Source organism: Eubalaena glacialis, chromosome 11, assembly GCF_028564815.1.
Source record: "Eubalaena glacialis isolate mEubGla1 chromosome 11, mEubGla1.1.hap2.+ XY, whole genome shotgun sequence".
Lineage (NCBI taxonomy): Eukaryota > Metazoa > Chordata > Mammalia > Artiodactyla > Balaenidae > Eubalaena > Eubalaena glacialis.
Window position 1 is genome coordinate 72,105,478 of NC_083726.1, and position 13,502 is coordinate 72,118,979.

At 34.8% G+C, this 13,502-nt stretch overlaps 1 protein-coding gene across 8 annotated transcripts in view; it reads right to left on the reverse strand.

The window, feature by feature from the left end:
* PPHLN1 (periphilin 1) overlaps positions 1-13,502 on the reverse strand; it is a 148,508-nt gene that overhangs the window by 50,391 nt on the left and 84,615 nt on the right. For all 8 annotated transcript variants that reach the window (XM_061204845.1, XM_061204842.1, XM_061204844.1 and 5 more), the window contains one exon: positions 5,247-5,387. In XM_061204845.1, the coding sequence (XP_061060828.1) occupies positions 5,247-5,387 (141 nt within the window). The remainder of the gene's footprint in view (positions 1-5,246; positions 5,388-13,502) is intronic.

Below are 13,502 nucleotides of genomic sequence, written 5' to 3' on the forward strand. Positions count from 1 at the left end.
TGACTTTTAAAAATTTTTTTTAATTTTTATTTTTTTTTTAATTTTATATATTTATTTATTTATTTATTTTTGGCTGTGTTGGGTCTTCGTTTCTGTGCGAGGGCTTTCTCTAGTTGCGGCAAGTGGGGGTCACTCCTCATCGCGGTGCGTGGGCCTCTCACTATCGCGGCCTCTCTTGTTGCGGAGCACAGGCTCCAGACGCACAGGCTCAGTAATTGTGGCTCACGGGCCTAGTTGCTCCGCGGCATGTGGGATCCTCCCAGACCAGGGCTCGAACCCGTGTCCCCTGCATTGGCAGGCAGACTGTCAACCACTGCGCCACCAGGGAAGCCCCACACACCAATTTTTATCTCCACTCATCTGAATCAAACATGCTCCAGATGTGTGTGTGTGTATATGTATGTATGTATGTATACACACATACATACTGTATATAAACTCTGTGTATACACATATATATGTATATATACACATATATACACATACAAATATATACAGTATATCTACACGTTGGGGAAAGAAACTGGGCAGCTAAGAATTATAGGTGAGAAGGAAACTTGTTTTCACTGCATAATCTCTTGTGCCTTTTGAATTTTATCCTTGTGTATTTTATCACTTAAAATACAGCTTTCAATGGATGGGCCGGAGGATATTTTAACATAAACTAAATCAAAGGACATGCTTTTGAGATATAACCATGACGTTAGTTCCTAACTGAATGTTATTACTGTCAGTAAAATCAACTGCATAACTGAATAGAAAAGACTTTCATAAATATTCGTTTTGGGTGATATTTACAAAGTGCTACAACTGTTACAACTTATCCAACTGAATATTTAAGATCTATGCATTTTATTGCATGTTAATTATACCACAATTAAAAAACAGACAGTACAAAAGTCTCTTAATTTACATAAAAGGTGGTAATAGTTTTCAACCTTTCAGCACATTAGAAAGTATAGAAGAACTTAAGAAAAAACAGTCACCTCCTTCCAACTCCTTGTTACTCCAAATATGGTACATAGACTAGTAAAATCAGCGTCACCTGGGAGAATGTCAGACATTCCAATCTCAAGCCCCATCCCAGATCTACTGAATCAAAATCTGTATTTTAACAAGACCCCCCAGTGATTTACACCCACATTAAAGTTTGAGAAGCTCTGATAACTAACTTACCAGAATATTTATGGCAGATATCCAACAAGCTCTACTTTTTAAAAGCCCCACAGATGTACAACAAAAGCAGAGAATTACAATATAAGCACAGTGCCTTGAGAGTGAAGAGATGAAAGGTTCTTTTTTTAAAGACTAGTTGGCAGAGCAAAATATCCTAATAAACTTCAGTTACTCACCAACTATCCTTACAGTTGCTTCACTAGGCACCTGCTTCTCTACAACTTCTTGTGTCTTTAGGAGGATTTTAGCCACCCTGACACTCTCAGTCATATGATTTGCCAGGCCAACCATGCATATGCATATTTTTTTGTCTGTGTATGTATACATATACATATATGTGTGTGTGTGTGTGTGTGTGTGTGTATACCCCAGATCTACTCATATTATCCGATTCCATCTGAAGAAAGAGTAAGATAGAAGAATCGAAGCCAGATCTTGCCAGTGGGGAATTACAAGAAGACTGAAATATCATTAGATGCCAGGACCCCAAGAAAACAGAGGATCTCGCTGACAGGCTATGTCTAAGCACAATTTTATCAAAGTATGAGGGATTTTGCAAATCTTAAATAAGAGAATTCCAAAAAGTTAAAATAAATATTGCTTTATCCCTCAAGGTACAATAGAGGAAAGAAGGGTATGTAATAATGGAGGATTTCAATTTGCGTCGTTCATTCAAAGTAACAATTCGTTAAAAGCCAAGATTCCTCACTGGTAAAATAGCAAGGAGTAGGATGCACTTTCAAATCAAAATAGTTCAGTAGTAGTAGGTATGTGAGGTCTTGCAGGATATATCACGATCAAGGGGTTAATGCCAAATACCTGAACCACAATATGAATCACCTACATTTTTTTTTTGAATTTTAGAATTTTATTTATTTTTTTATACAGTAGGTTCTTATTAGTTATCCATTTTATACATATTAGTGTATATATGTCAATCCCAATCTCCCAATTCATCACCTATATTTTTGTGGATTAAGTCTCTCTAGGAATTACCATAATGACAGAAGAAATTCTGAAGTTCGCCTCTCTAAGCTCAGAAGCCAGAAAGCCTAGGAAAATATTCCAGTATTTGAATGTAAAAGGTGGCCCAAATTGGGTAAGAGGGGATAATCTGGGGAAATAGGGGGAAAAGATATACCACAGGATCCAAAGCATAAGGAGGATAAATGTGCTGTAGCAAGAGAATGAATCATATCCACTAAAAGATATTTACATAAAAGTGAGATGATTCAAATGATCTCTAGCAACATAATATTCAGAGATGCAATCTGATGTCTTCTGGCTCAAGGATTTTAGACCAGTGGTTCTCCACTATATACGACTATAAGCTGGCAGCTTTTTCAAAAGGCACCTGTACCTCTACCCTACCGAATTCTTATATGCCCAGGAATGAGATGGCAATAATATGGCAAAGAACATGAATCTGTGCTTATTGAAGTGATTCTGATACAATCTATCTCCATATGCGTGCCCTTAAACATCGAATAAGCCACATTTGTAGGCCCTCTGAATTAAATCAAATTTTGGCCTGAAGATTTAGTTTATTACATATTGTAATACTGCCTCAAGTTAATGACTTTCTTTGGATTCAAGGGCTGAAGGACCTAATTTATATAAACCCTCAAAAAATTACATGTGGAAATTTATAAGATATCTGAACATATTGCACTTGACATAACAGGGAGCAAAAGCAACTTGGCTATAACACCAACATTTACATTCCTACATTATTCTAAGTTTGATTTGTTGGCCTCATCTATGCAGGCCCTTTTTTGGGGGGCTATTATTCATTTTTTAAATCATGCAATATTTCAAGTATATGGAAAAATATAAATTACTAGACAGCTGTAAAACTAACTACCATCTAGCTTTCTCAAACCTTTATAATATTCCCATCTATCTGGTATTTAATCTCTAAAAATAAAATGTGCAAATGTTGGAGAGAAATCCCCTTAAACCTAATTTTTTCATTTTCAAAAATCACTATAACATTAAGACACGATTTATAAAATAATTATATGTCATTATTTACTAGCTTTGTGACATTTTGAGGAATTTTGGTTTGATTTTCTTGTCAATATATGAAAACCAAAGTACCCTAGCAAGAACACAGTAGTTACATTCCAACATTTAACATCATTAAGTTCTCTATTTTCTAATGGTTTTACTTCTCTAGTACATCAGAATACAGTATTGACCTTTTAGAGTTATTTTTCTTTCTTTAGGTCATCTGTCCTTGTTCAATATACTTTAGTATCAGATTTTTCATGTGTTTGAACAATGGGCAGATGAAAACAGAGATACAGTCATACTTACAGGTCAAACATATATGGGTGTCTGTAAAGTATACAAACACTGGTTTCATATTAAATAATTTTATGTGTGTGCTGCTAAGCTAGGCTCTACCTCTGACTGGTAACCCACCCTTTCAAGATCAAATAGATCAACTATGACTAATAACAAGAGGAGACAGTACAAATATTAATAAATAACAACCCAAAATACTCCCTCCCAATAGGGGAGTCAGTCAAGTTTTTCTACCGGTTATATTCTTAAGAAAACCTCTCCTTTAAAGAACTGCAATTTAGGTGAAAAAGAAAAATAACATTAAATAATTCATTCACTTAACAATCACTTATCAAGCACTTACTATGTGCTGGGCCTAGGCACTCTGTTAAGTGGTCAGGTTAAGACGCACTCTGATTTCAAGTGACTCAGTGACTATCCGTACAACACATATTTCTTGTGAGCCCACTACATGCCAATCACTATTCTGGGTAATGAAGATAAAGCAGTAAACAAAACAAAGTCCTTGCTCTCATGAAGCTTCCATATGGAAGGGAAACAAGCAAACATATGTCAAATGGTAGGGGAAAAAAAAAAGCTACAAAGAAAAATAAGTCAGAGTAAAAAGACAATAATTTTATATAGGGCAATGATATTCATATTCGTATTGGAAGATACACCTAGTGAGCAAACCATTTATTTACTCCCATTTAATTGATATCTTGAAAGGCACCAATCTGCCATTCACATCACCAAATTAAACCGGATTTTCTCAGTCACCGTTTTCCTATATAAGCTGCACAATCATATCTAGGATTTAAATAAGATCTTCTACTTAACCAAGGGAAATAGATTTTAATTGATGTGGAAATGGACAGCACCTTGAGAAAAGGTTTAATTTTGTTCTAATTTCCAATAGTTTTTAGAAGATTATATAACTATATAATGACATTTACTCAAGGCACTAGAGAGTAACAACATCAAAAACAAACAGCTGTACAACATGTCACATTTTATAAAGCCCTTTCACATTTCATTTACTTCATTTAATTCTCATAAAGTGATAATACCCTATAAAGCAGGTAATATTTCCATATTGAAACACTTTCAACTTTTCTATGCATAATGAGCATATGCGAGGAGGATTAAAGAGGAAATGACGGCTACTTTTTAAATCTTAGGTAAAACAAAGCCTCTAGGCTTATTCTATTCCAAAATTACATTTCACACTGTATTAAGATACAGATAGAAGGTTTTGTCCTATAACTATTCCTTAAGCAATCTATTCAATCTAGTAAAAACAAGATCCTGACTTTTCAGAATGACATCATTAAAATTAGATTTAAATACCGATCCTTTATTTTTTCTTTAATATTTGAAAAATACTTAAAAGTATAATGAAAACCATCAAGAAACATCTGTAATCCCAGTATTCAAAACTAACATTTGCTATCATATTGGTATGTTTTTCAACCCATCTCTAAGTTTAATAGTTCTTTAATTGCTCCACACTAACTAGAATATTAATATTCTCTAAAATAGAAGCTTGCTTTTTATTAAAAAAAGAAAAAAAAATTAAGCAGGGGTGGAGGACCAAACTGATCAAAATTACTGTGAAATCAAATCAAACACTTTTTAGAATTTTTTACATTGTAATTTCAGGGTCACAAACGGAAAAAGACAAAATGAAATATATTTATTCAATAAATATTTACTGTAACTACTGTGTACAAAGTGACAGGAACAAAAGATTTTGTACTTTAAGCAGACTGGATTCTCACCTGTTCAATCTCTTTGGTTTTTGAAGCTATTGCTTTAGAGCGACTGGTTAGCTGACTGTCTTCGAATAATTCTATGCCATCTGTTGCATTTGGCTCAGGTTCTTCTGGCTGGTCAATGAACAATGGTGCTGTGGATCCCGCCTTTAAAAAGAATTAGAAATCTTTTATTACTTTCTTAAAGGACATACAGCATTTTAGATGACTGAATATAAGCACCAACTGGCAGATTATCTCAAGAGAAAGTGCTAAATTTAACCTGACTTAAGAAAAGAAACACTTTCAATCTTGCTATGCATAATGAACATATGTGAGGAGGATTAAAGAGGAAATGATGGCTACTTTTTAAATCTTAGGTAAGACAAAGCCTCTAGGTTTATTCCAGTCCAAAATTATATTTCATACTATATTAAGACAGAGCTAGAAGGTTTTGTCCTGTAACTATTCCTTAAGCAATCTATTTAAGAAACACAGAAGAAAAAAGTCCAACTGGAAGTGAGAAGTGTGAACACACATAAGCAAATATATTACACAGGAACACAGAAAAGGACTCTACTTTCAGAAGTTAAAAATACCTTGCCACCTGTAGCCTAAGAATTTATTGAAATAACTGAAAAGAAAACAACTCCAAACAGCAATAATTATTACTTCAACAATACTGCAATAGTTCATTAATGAGTAAATGATCCCATAAAAAGCCCAAGGCCGATTATTTTACTTTCTAAAAATACTTCTGAGGAAAACTAAATAAATGAGGGAAAACTATTATTTAACTACAATGCATTAGTTTACTCAAATATTTATTCTATGATAAATGCCAAGCACTGCTCAAGGGACACTAGATATATCAATGAACAGAACAGACAAAAGTTCTTGCCTTCACGGAGCCTGCAGTAAGCAGTAACTTGGAAAGAGTAAAGTTTGAGCTAATATATTTTACTGTTGTATATTTTAGTTGGGTGGGAGGTGAAGGAGGAAATAAGAAAACTGTACTTATCACAAGTTTATCAAAAAACTTACGGTTTTTGTGATTGAAGTAGCAGCAAACAGCAGTAGTTTTAGAGAAGTCACAAGATATATATTAATTAGTGGTATTTTTCACCAGTAAGAGCAGTGGCATTCCAACATCTAATGTGTTGTACACTGCCACAACCTCTTTAGAGAGTAATTTGGCAATATTTATCAAAATGTACCACATATCCCTTTCACCAAGCACCTTCACCTGTAGGAACTTAATCTACAGATACACACATGAGCAACAAATGCTAAGATATGGCTGCCATTAATGGCAAATGATTGAAAACAACCTAAATGTCCATCAAATAAATTATGCACTATCTAGAACCATGGAATACTAAGAAATCATTTAAAAGAATCAGAACAGTCTAAATATATTGCATAATGTATCCTAATTTTTCTCCTGGCAAGTCCCGAAGGTCATTCCCCATAAATATACTGCCAGTTGGGCTTCCCTGGTGGCGCAGTGGTTGAGAATCTGCCTGCTAATGCAGGGGACACGGGTTCGAGGCCTGGTCTGGGAAGATCCCACATGCCACGGAGCAACTAGGCCCGTGAGCCACAACTACTGAGTCTGCGCATCTGGAGCTTGTGCTCCGCAATAAGAGAGGCCGCGACAGTGAGAGGCCCGCGCACCGCGATGAAGAGTGGCCCCCACTCGCCGCAACTAGAGAAAGCCCTCGTATAGAAACGAAGACCCAACACAACCAAAAATAAATTAATTAATTAATTTAAAATATATATATATATATATATATATATATATATATATATATATACTGCCAGTTGTGTCAAAAACAAACGGGAAGAGGGAAGCATGGGTGTATATACCTTTATGCATATATATGAACACACTACCTCTGGAAGGATATTACCTATGGGGAAAAAAATGATAAAAGAGGCTGTCTCAATAGGGATAACTTAGAAGACACTGTACCTATTCCAATGCCTTTTGAATTTCTGACATGTGCATGCATAATCTACTTTTTTAAAAAACCTGGTTTTTATAAGTCTGAGTTACATATCTTCAGGGATTTAAATTGAAAGTATATGAATCATTTAAGGGGAGAGGATTCTGGGAAGACAGCAGAGTAGGAAGCACTAGCAATCTGTCTCTCAACCTACACAAAAAATTACACTGGCATAATGTCTGATTTAACTATTGTGGAACTCTGGACTCTGTTGAAGCCTTGTCCCTTCCGAGGAAGACATGGGTGGTAAAACTGAGGTTAAATTCAGCTCTTAGCACAGTAGCAGCTGCCTATCTCCCACCCCTACCCACTTGGCAGGAAGCTGTGTACATGTTCCTAGAGCAGCTTACACATTGCTTATGGGAGTCAGACTGGGGAAAAAGTACCCTATACTCCAAATATCAGAGAACTGTGCTCCAATCACTGATTGCTGCTTCTGATCAGAGGGGCAGACAAACAGGCGAACAGCCATTATTATTATACCTCCCCCGATTGTTGCAAGTCCCTCTTATTCTGGCTGAAGTGACTTCCAGGGGATATAAAGGACCAGAACCCTTCCCTCCTTCATTTTTCACGTCTTCCTCTTTTGGGAGCCAGACGTTAAAGATAAGAATGTTCAAAAAAAACTGTATACATGGGGGAAGTTAGAAAGTAAATGGGCACAACAAGGGAAAGGCTCAGAAAGAACAGAGAAGACTTTGTTTATACCTCAGACTGATCCTCAGTAAAGAAACAGCCAACAATAAAAAACAAAAACAATAACAACAACAACAACAACGAACCCAGCAAGCCCGGGGGAACAGGGAGAATCTGACTTACAGAGTTACCACATTATTAGATTCAAATGCCCAGTGTTCAACAAAAAAATCACAAATCATACAAAGAAACGGCAAAGTATTGCTCATTCAAAGAAAAAAATGAATCAACAGAAACTGCTCCTGAAAAAGACCTAATGGCAGATCTACTGGATGAAAAAACTTTAAAATAACCACCTCTAAGATGCACAAAGAACTAAAGAAAGATGTGGGAAAAGCCAAGAAAGCAATGTGTGAACAAAATGGAAATATCAATAAAGAAATAAAAAACCTAAAAGGAAACTAAAAAGAAATTTCATAGCTAATAAGACCAATAATTACAATAAAAAATTCACTAGAGAGATTCAAAGGCAGAAGAAAAAATCAGTGAACTTGAAAAAGAGGACAAGGAAATAGGAAATTATTGTCTGAAGGACAGAAAGAAAAAAGATTGAAGAAAAGTGAACAGAACCTAAGGGATCTGTGGAGCACCATTAAGTGGACCAATATACACTTAATATATACATCCTTCTGGGAATCTCAGAAGGAGGAGAGAGAGAAAGGGGCAGAGAAGATACCTGAATAAATAATGGCTGAAAACTCCCAAATCTGATGAAAGACATGAATATAAACATCCAAGAAGCTCAAAAAACCCCAAGATGAACTCAAAGAAGCTCAAAAGACACATTATAATCAAACTTTAAAGATAGAGACAAACGGAGAATCTTGAAAGCAGTGAGAAATCATCATCATCAATACAAGGGGTCTTCAACCAAGATTTAGCAGATTTCTCATCAGAAACTTTGGAGGCCAGAAGACAGTGGACTGATATGTTCAAAGTGTTAAAAGAAAAAACTGCCAACAAAGACTGCTATATCCACCAAAACTGTCCTTCATAAGTGAGGGAGAAATTAAGACATTCCCAGATAAACAAAAGCTGAGGAAGTTCATGATACTAGATCTGTCATGCAAGAAATGCTTAAGGGAGCTCTGCAAGGTGAAATGAAAGGACACTAGATAACTAGGTAACTCAAAGCTGTATGGAGGAATAAAGAGCTCAATAAAGTTAAATGCATGGGCAGTTAAAACAGCTAGTATTACTGTAAATAGTTGGAAACTGCACTTTTTATTTGCAACATGATTTAGGAGACTATGACATTTAAAGAAAAAAATTATTAGTGTAAAAACTAGTATCACTGTAATGTTCGTTTATAACTCCAAGTCTTATTTTCTAGATAATTTAATATGCTAATGCATTTAAAATAATTATTAGTTTATGGTTTGGGGCGGCACACAATGTATAACGATGTAATTGTGGACCATCAACAAATGAAGAGGTAGAGACAGAGCTGTAAAGGAGTACAGGCTTTGTATGTTATTGCAGGTAAGCTGGTATAAATTTAAATTAGTGTTACAATTTTAGGATGTTAAATGTCATCTCCATTGTACCCACAAAGAAAACAGCCATAGAATATACACAAAAGAAAACAAGATAGAAATTTAAACATTTCACTACAAAAAATCAACTAAAAACAAAAGAAGACCTGAATGCAGGAAATGAGGAACAAAAGAGCTATAGGGCATATAGAAAACAAATAGCACAATGACAGGAGTAAGTCCCTCCTCAGTAATTACTTTTAAGTGTAAATGGTTTAAATTATCCAGTCCAAAGATAGAAACTGGCAGAATGAATAAAAACATATGATCCAACAATATGTTATCTACAAGAGATTCACTTGAGACCCAAAGACACAAACAGGTGGAAAGTAAAAGGATGGAAAAAAGATAATCCATGCACATAGTAACCAAAAGAGAGCAAGAGTGGCTATAATAATATCAGACAAATAAACTTTAAATAAAAATGGTTACAAGAGACAAGGATATTATGTATTAATAAAAGTTTCAATAAAGCAAAAAGATATAACAATTACAAACATTTACACACCTAATGACAAACTATAAAAATATATGAAACAAAAACTGACAGAATTGAAGGGAGAAATAAACAGTTTCACAATAATAAGTAAGGAAATAAGTAAGTAAGGGAATAGTGGGCTTAAGCAACACAATACACTAACTACATCTAACAGACATATACAGAACAATCCAAACTTCAACAGAGTACACATTCTTCTCAAGTGCAAATGGAACATTTCCCTGTATTGGTGCACATATTAAGTCTCAACAGATTTAAAAAGAAAAATCTGGAAAATTCACAAAATTGTGGAAATTAATGCACTTTTAAACAAACAAAGAAGAAATCACAAGGGAAAGTAAGAAATACTTAGAGATGAATGAAAATGAAAACACAACATACCAATGAACAGATAAACAAAGTGCAGTACACACACACACTGCTATACTTAAAATAGATAACCAACAAGGACTTACTGTAAAAAATTTAAAAAAAAAAAATGTACTCCTAGCCCATCTGAAAACCCCAATCAATTTCCCCAAATATCACTAAAGTATCTTTTAAACCTATTTAAAAATCCACTAAGGAATTCTAAATAATATAAAGCATTTAAAACACACACACACACACACACACACAAAATATAGTACACACATACACAGTGGAATATTACTCAGCCTTTCAAAAGAAAAAGGAAATTCTATAATACGCTACTACATGGATGAACCTTGAAGACACTATGCATAATGAAATAAGCCAGTAACAAAAGACAAATACTATATGATTCCACTTAAGTACTTAAAGTAGTCAAAATCATAATGACAGAAAGCATAATAGTGGTTGCCAGGGACTGAGGGAGGGGGAGAATGAACTGATAAAATTGCTTTGGAGAGTTGTTGTTTAATTGGTGTAGAGTTTCAGTTTTACAGGTGAAAAGAGTTAAGGGGATGGAGGGTGGTGATGTGCATAATAATGTGAATGTATTTAATACCACTGAACTATACACTTAAAATGGTTAAAATGAGCTTTAAATGACACAATAGACCAGACAGATTTAATTGATATTTATAGGACATTCTATCCAAAAACAGCAGATTACACTTTCTTCTCAGGTGCGCATAGAACATTCTCCAGGATAGATCACATCTTGGGTCACAAATCAAGCCTCAGTAAATTTAAGAAAACTGAAATCATATCAAGCATCTTTTCTGACCACAACGCTATGAGATTAGAAATGAATTACAGGGGAAAAGAACATAAAAAATACAAACACAAGGAGGTTAAACAATACGTTACTAAATAACCAAGAGATCACTGAAGAAATCAAAGAGGAAATCAAAAAATACCTAAAGACAAATGACAATGAAAACATGACAATCCAAAACCTATAGGATGCAGCAAAAGCAGTTCTAAGAGGGAAGTTTATAGCTATACAAGCCTACCTCAAGAAACAAGAAAAATCTCAAATAAACAATCTAAACTTACACCTAAAGGAACTAGAGAAAGAAGAACAAACAAAACCCAAAGTTAGCAGAAGGAAAGAAATCATAAAGATCAGAGCAGAAATAAATGAAATAGAAACAAAGAAAACAATAGCAAAGATCAATAAAACTAAAAGCTGGTTCTTTGAGAAGATAAACAAAATTGATAAACCATTAGCCAGACTCATCAAGAAAACGAGGGAGAGGACTCAAATCAATAAAATTAGAAATAAAAAAGGAGAAGTTACAACAGACACCACAGAAATACAAAGCATCCTAAGAGACTACTTACTACAAGCAACTCTATGCCAATAAAATGGACAACCTGGAAGAAATGGACAAATTCTTAGAAAGGTATAACCTTCCAAGACTGAACCAGGAAGAAATAGAAAATATGAACAGACCAATCACAAGTAATGAAATTGAAATTGTGATTAAAAATCTTCCAACAAACAAAAGTCCAGGACCAGATGTCTTCACAGGTGAATTCTATCAAACATTTAGAGAAGAGCTAACACCCATCCTTCTCAAACTCTTCCAAAAAACTGCAGAGGAAGGAACACTCCCAAACTCATTCTATGAGGCCACAATCACCCTGATGTCAAAACCAGACAAAGATACTATGAAAAAAGAAAATTACATACCAATATCACTGATGAATATAGATACAAAAATCCTCAACAAAATACTAGCAAACAGAATCCAACAACACATTAAAAGGATCATACACCATGATCAAGTGGGATTTATCCCAGGGATGCAAGGATTCTTCAACATAGGCAAAGCAATCAATGTGATACACCATATTAACAAATTGAAGAATAAAAACCATATGATCATCTCAATACATGCAGAAAAAGCTTCTGACAAAATTCAACACCTATTTATGAAAAAAACTCTCCAGAAAGTGGGCATAAAGGGAACCTACCTCAACATAGTAAAGGCCACATACGACAAACCCACAGCAAACATCATCCTCAATGGTGAAAAACTGAAAGCATTTCCTCTAAGATCAGGAAGAAGACAAGGATGTCCACTCTCACCACTATTATTCAACATAGCTTTGGAAGTCCTAGCCACGGCAATCAGAGAAGAAAAAGAAATAAAAGGAATACAAATTGGAAAAGAAGAAGTGAAACTGTCACTGTTTGCAGATGACATGATACTATACATAGAGAATCCTAAAGATGCCACCAGAAAACTACTAAAGCTAATCAATGAATTTGGTTAAGAAGCAGGATACAAAATTAATGCACAGAAATCTCTTGCATTCCTATACACTAATGATGAAAAATCTGAAAGAGGAATTAAGGAAACACTCCCATTTACCACTGTGACAAAAAGAATAAAATACCTAGGAATAAACCTACCTAGGGAGACAAAAGACCTCTATGCAGAAAACTATAACACACTGATGAAAGAAATTGAAGATGATACCAACAGATGGAGAGATATGCCATGTTCTTGGACTGGAAGAATCAATATTGTGAAAATGACTATACTACCCAAAGCAATCTACAGATTCAGTGCAATACCTATCAAATTACCAATGGCATTTTTTACGGAACTAGAACAAAAAATCTTAAAATTTGTATGGAGACACAAAAGACCCCGAATAGCCAAAGCAGTCTTGAGGGAGAAAAACGGAGCTGGAGCAATCAGACTTCCTGACTTCAGACTATACTACAAAGCTACAGTAATCAAGACACAAAAACAGAAAATATGGCACAAAAACAGAAATATAGATCAATGGAAGAGGATAGAAAGCCCAGAGATAAACCCACGCACCTATGGTCAACTCATATATGACAAAGGAGGCAAGGATATACAATGGAGAAAAGACAGTCTCTTCAATAAGTGGTGCTGGGAAAACTGGACAGCTACATGTAAAAGAATGAAATTAGAACACTCCCTAACACCATACACAAAAATAAACTCAAAATGGATTCAAGACCTAAATGTAAGACCGGACACTATAAAACTCTTAGAGGAAAACACAGGAAGAACACTCTTTGACATAAATCACAGCAAGATCTTTTTTGATCCACCTCTGAGAGTAATGGTAATAAAAACAAAAATAA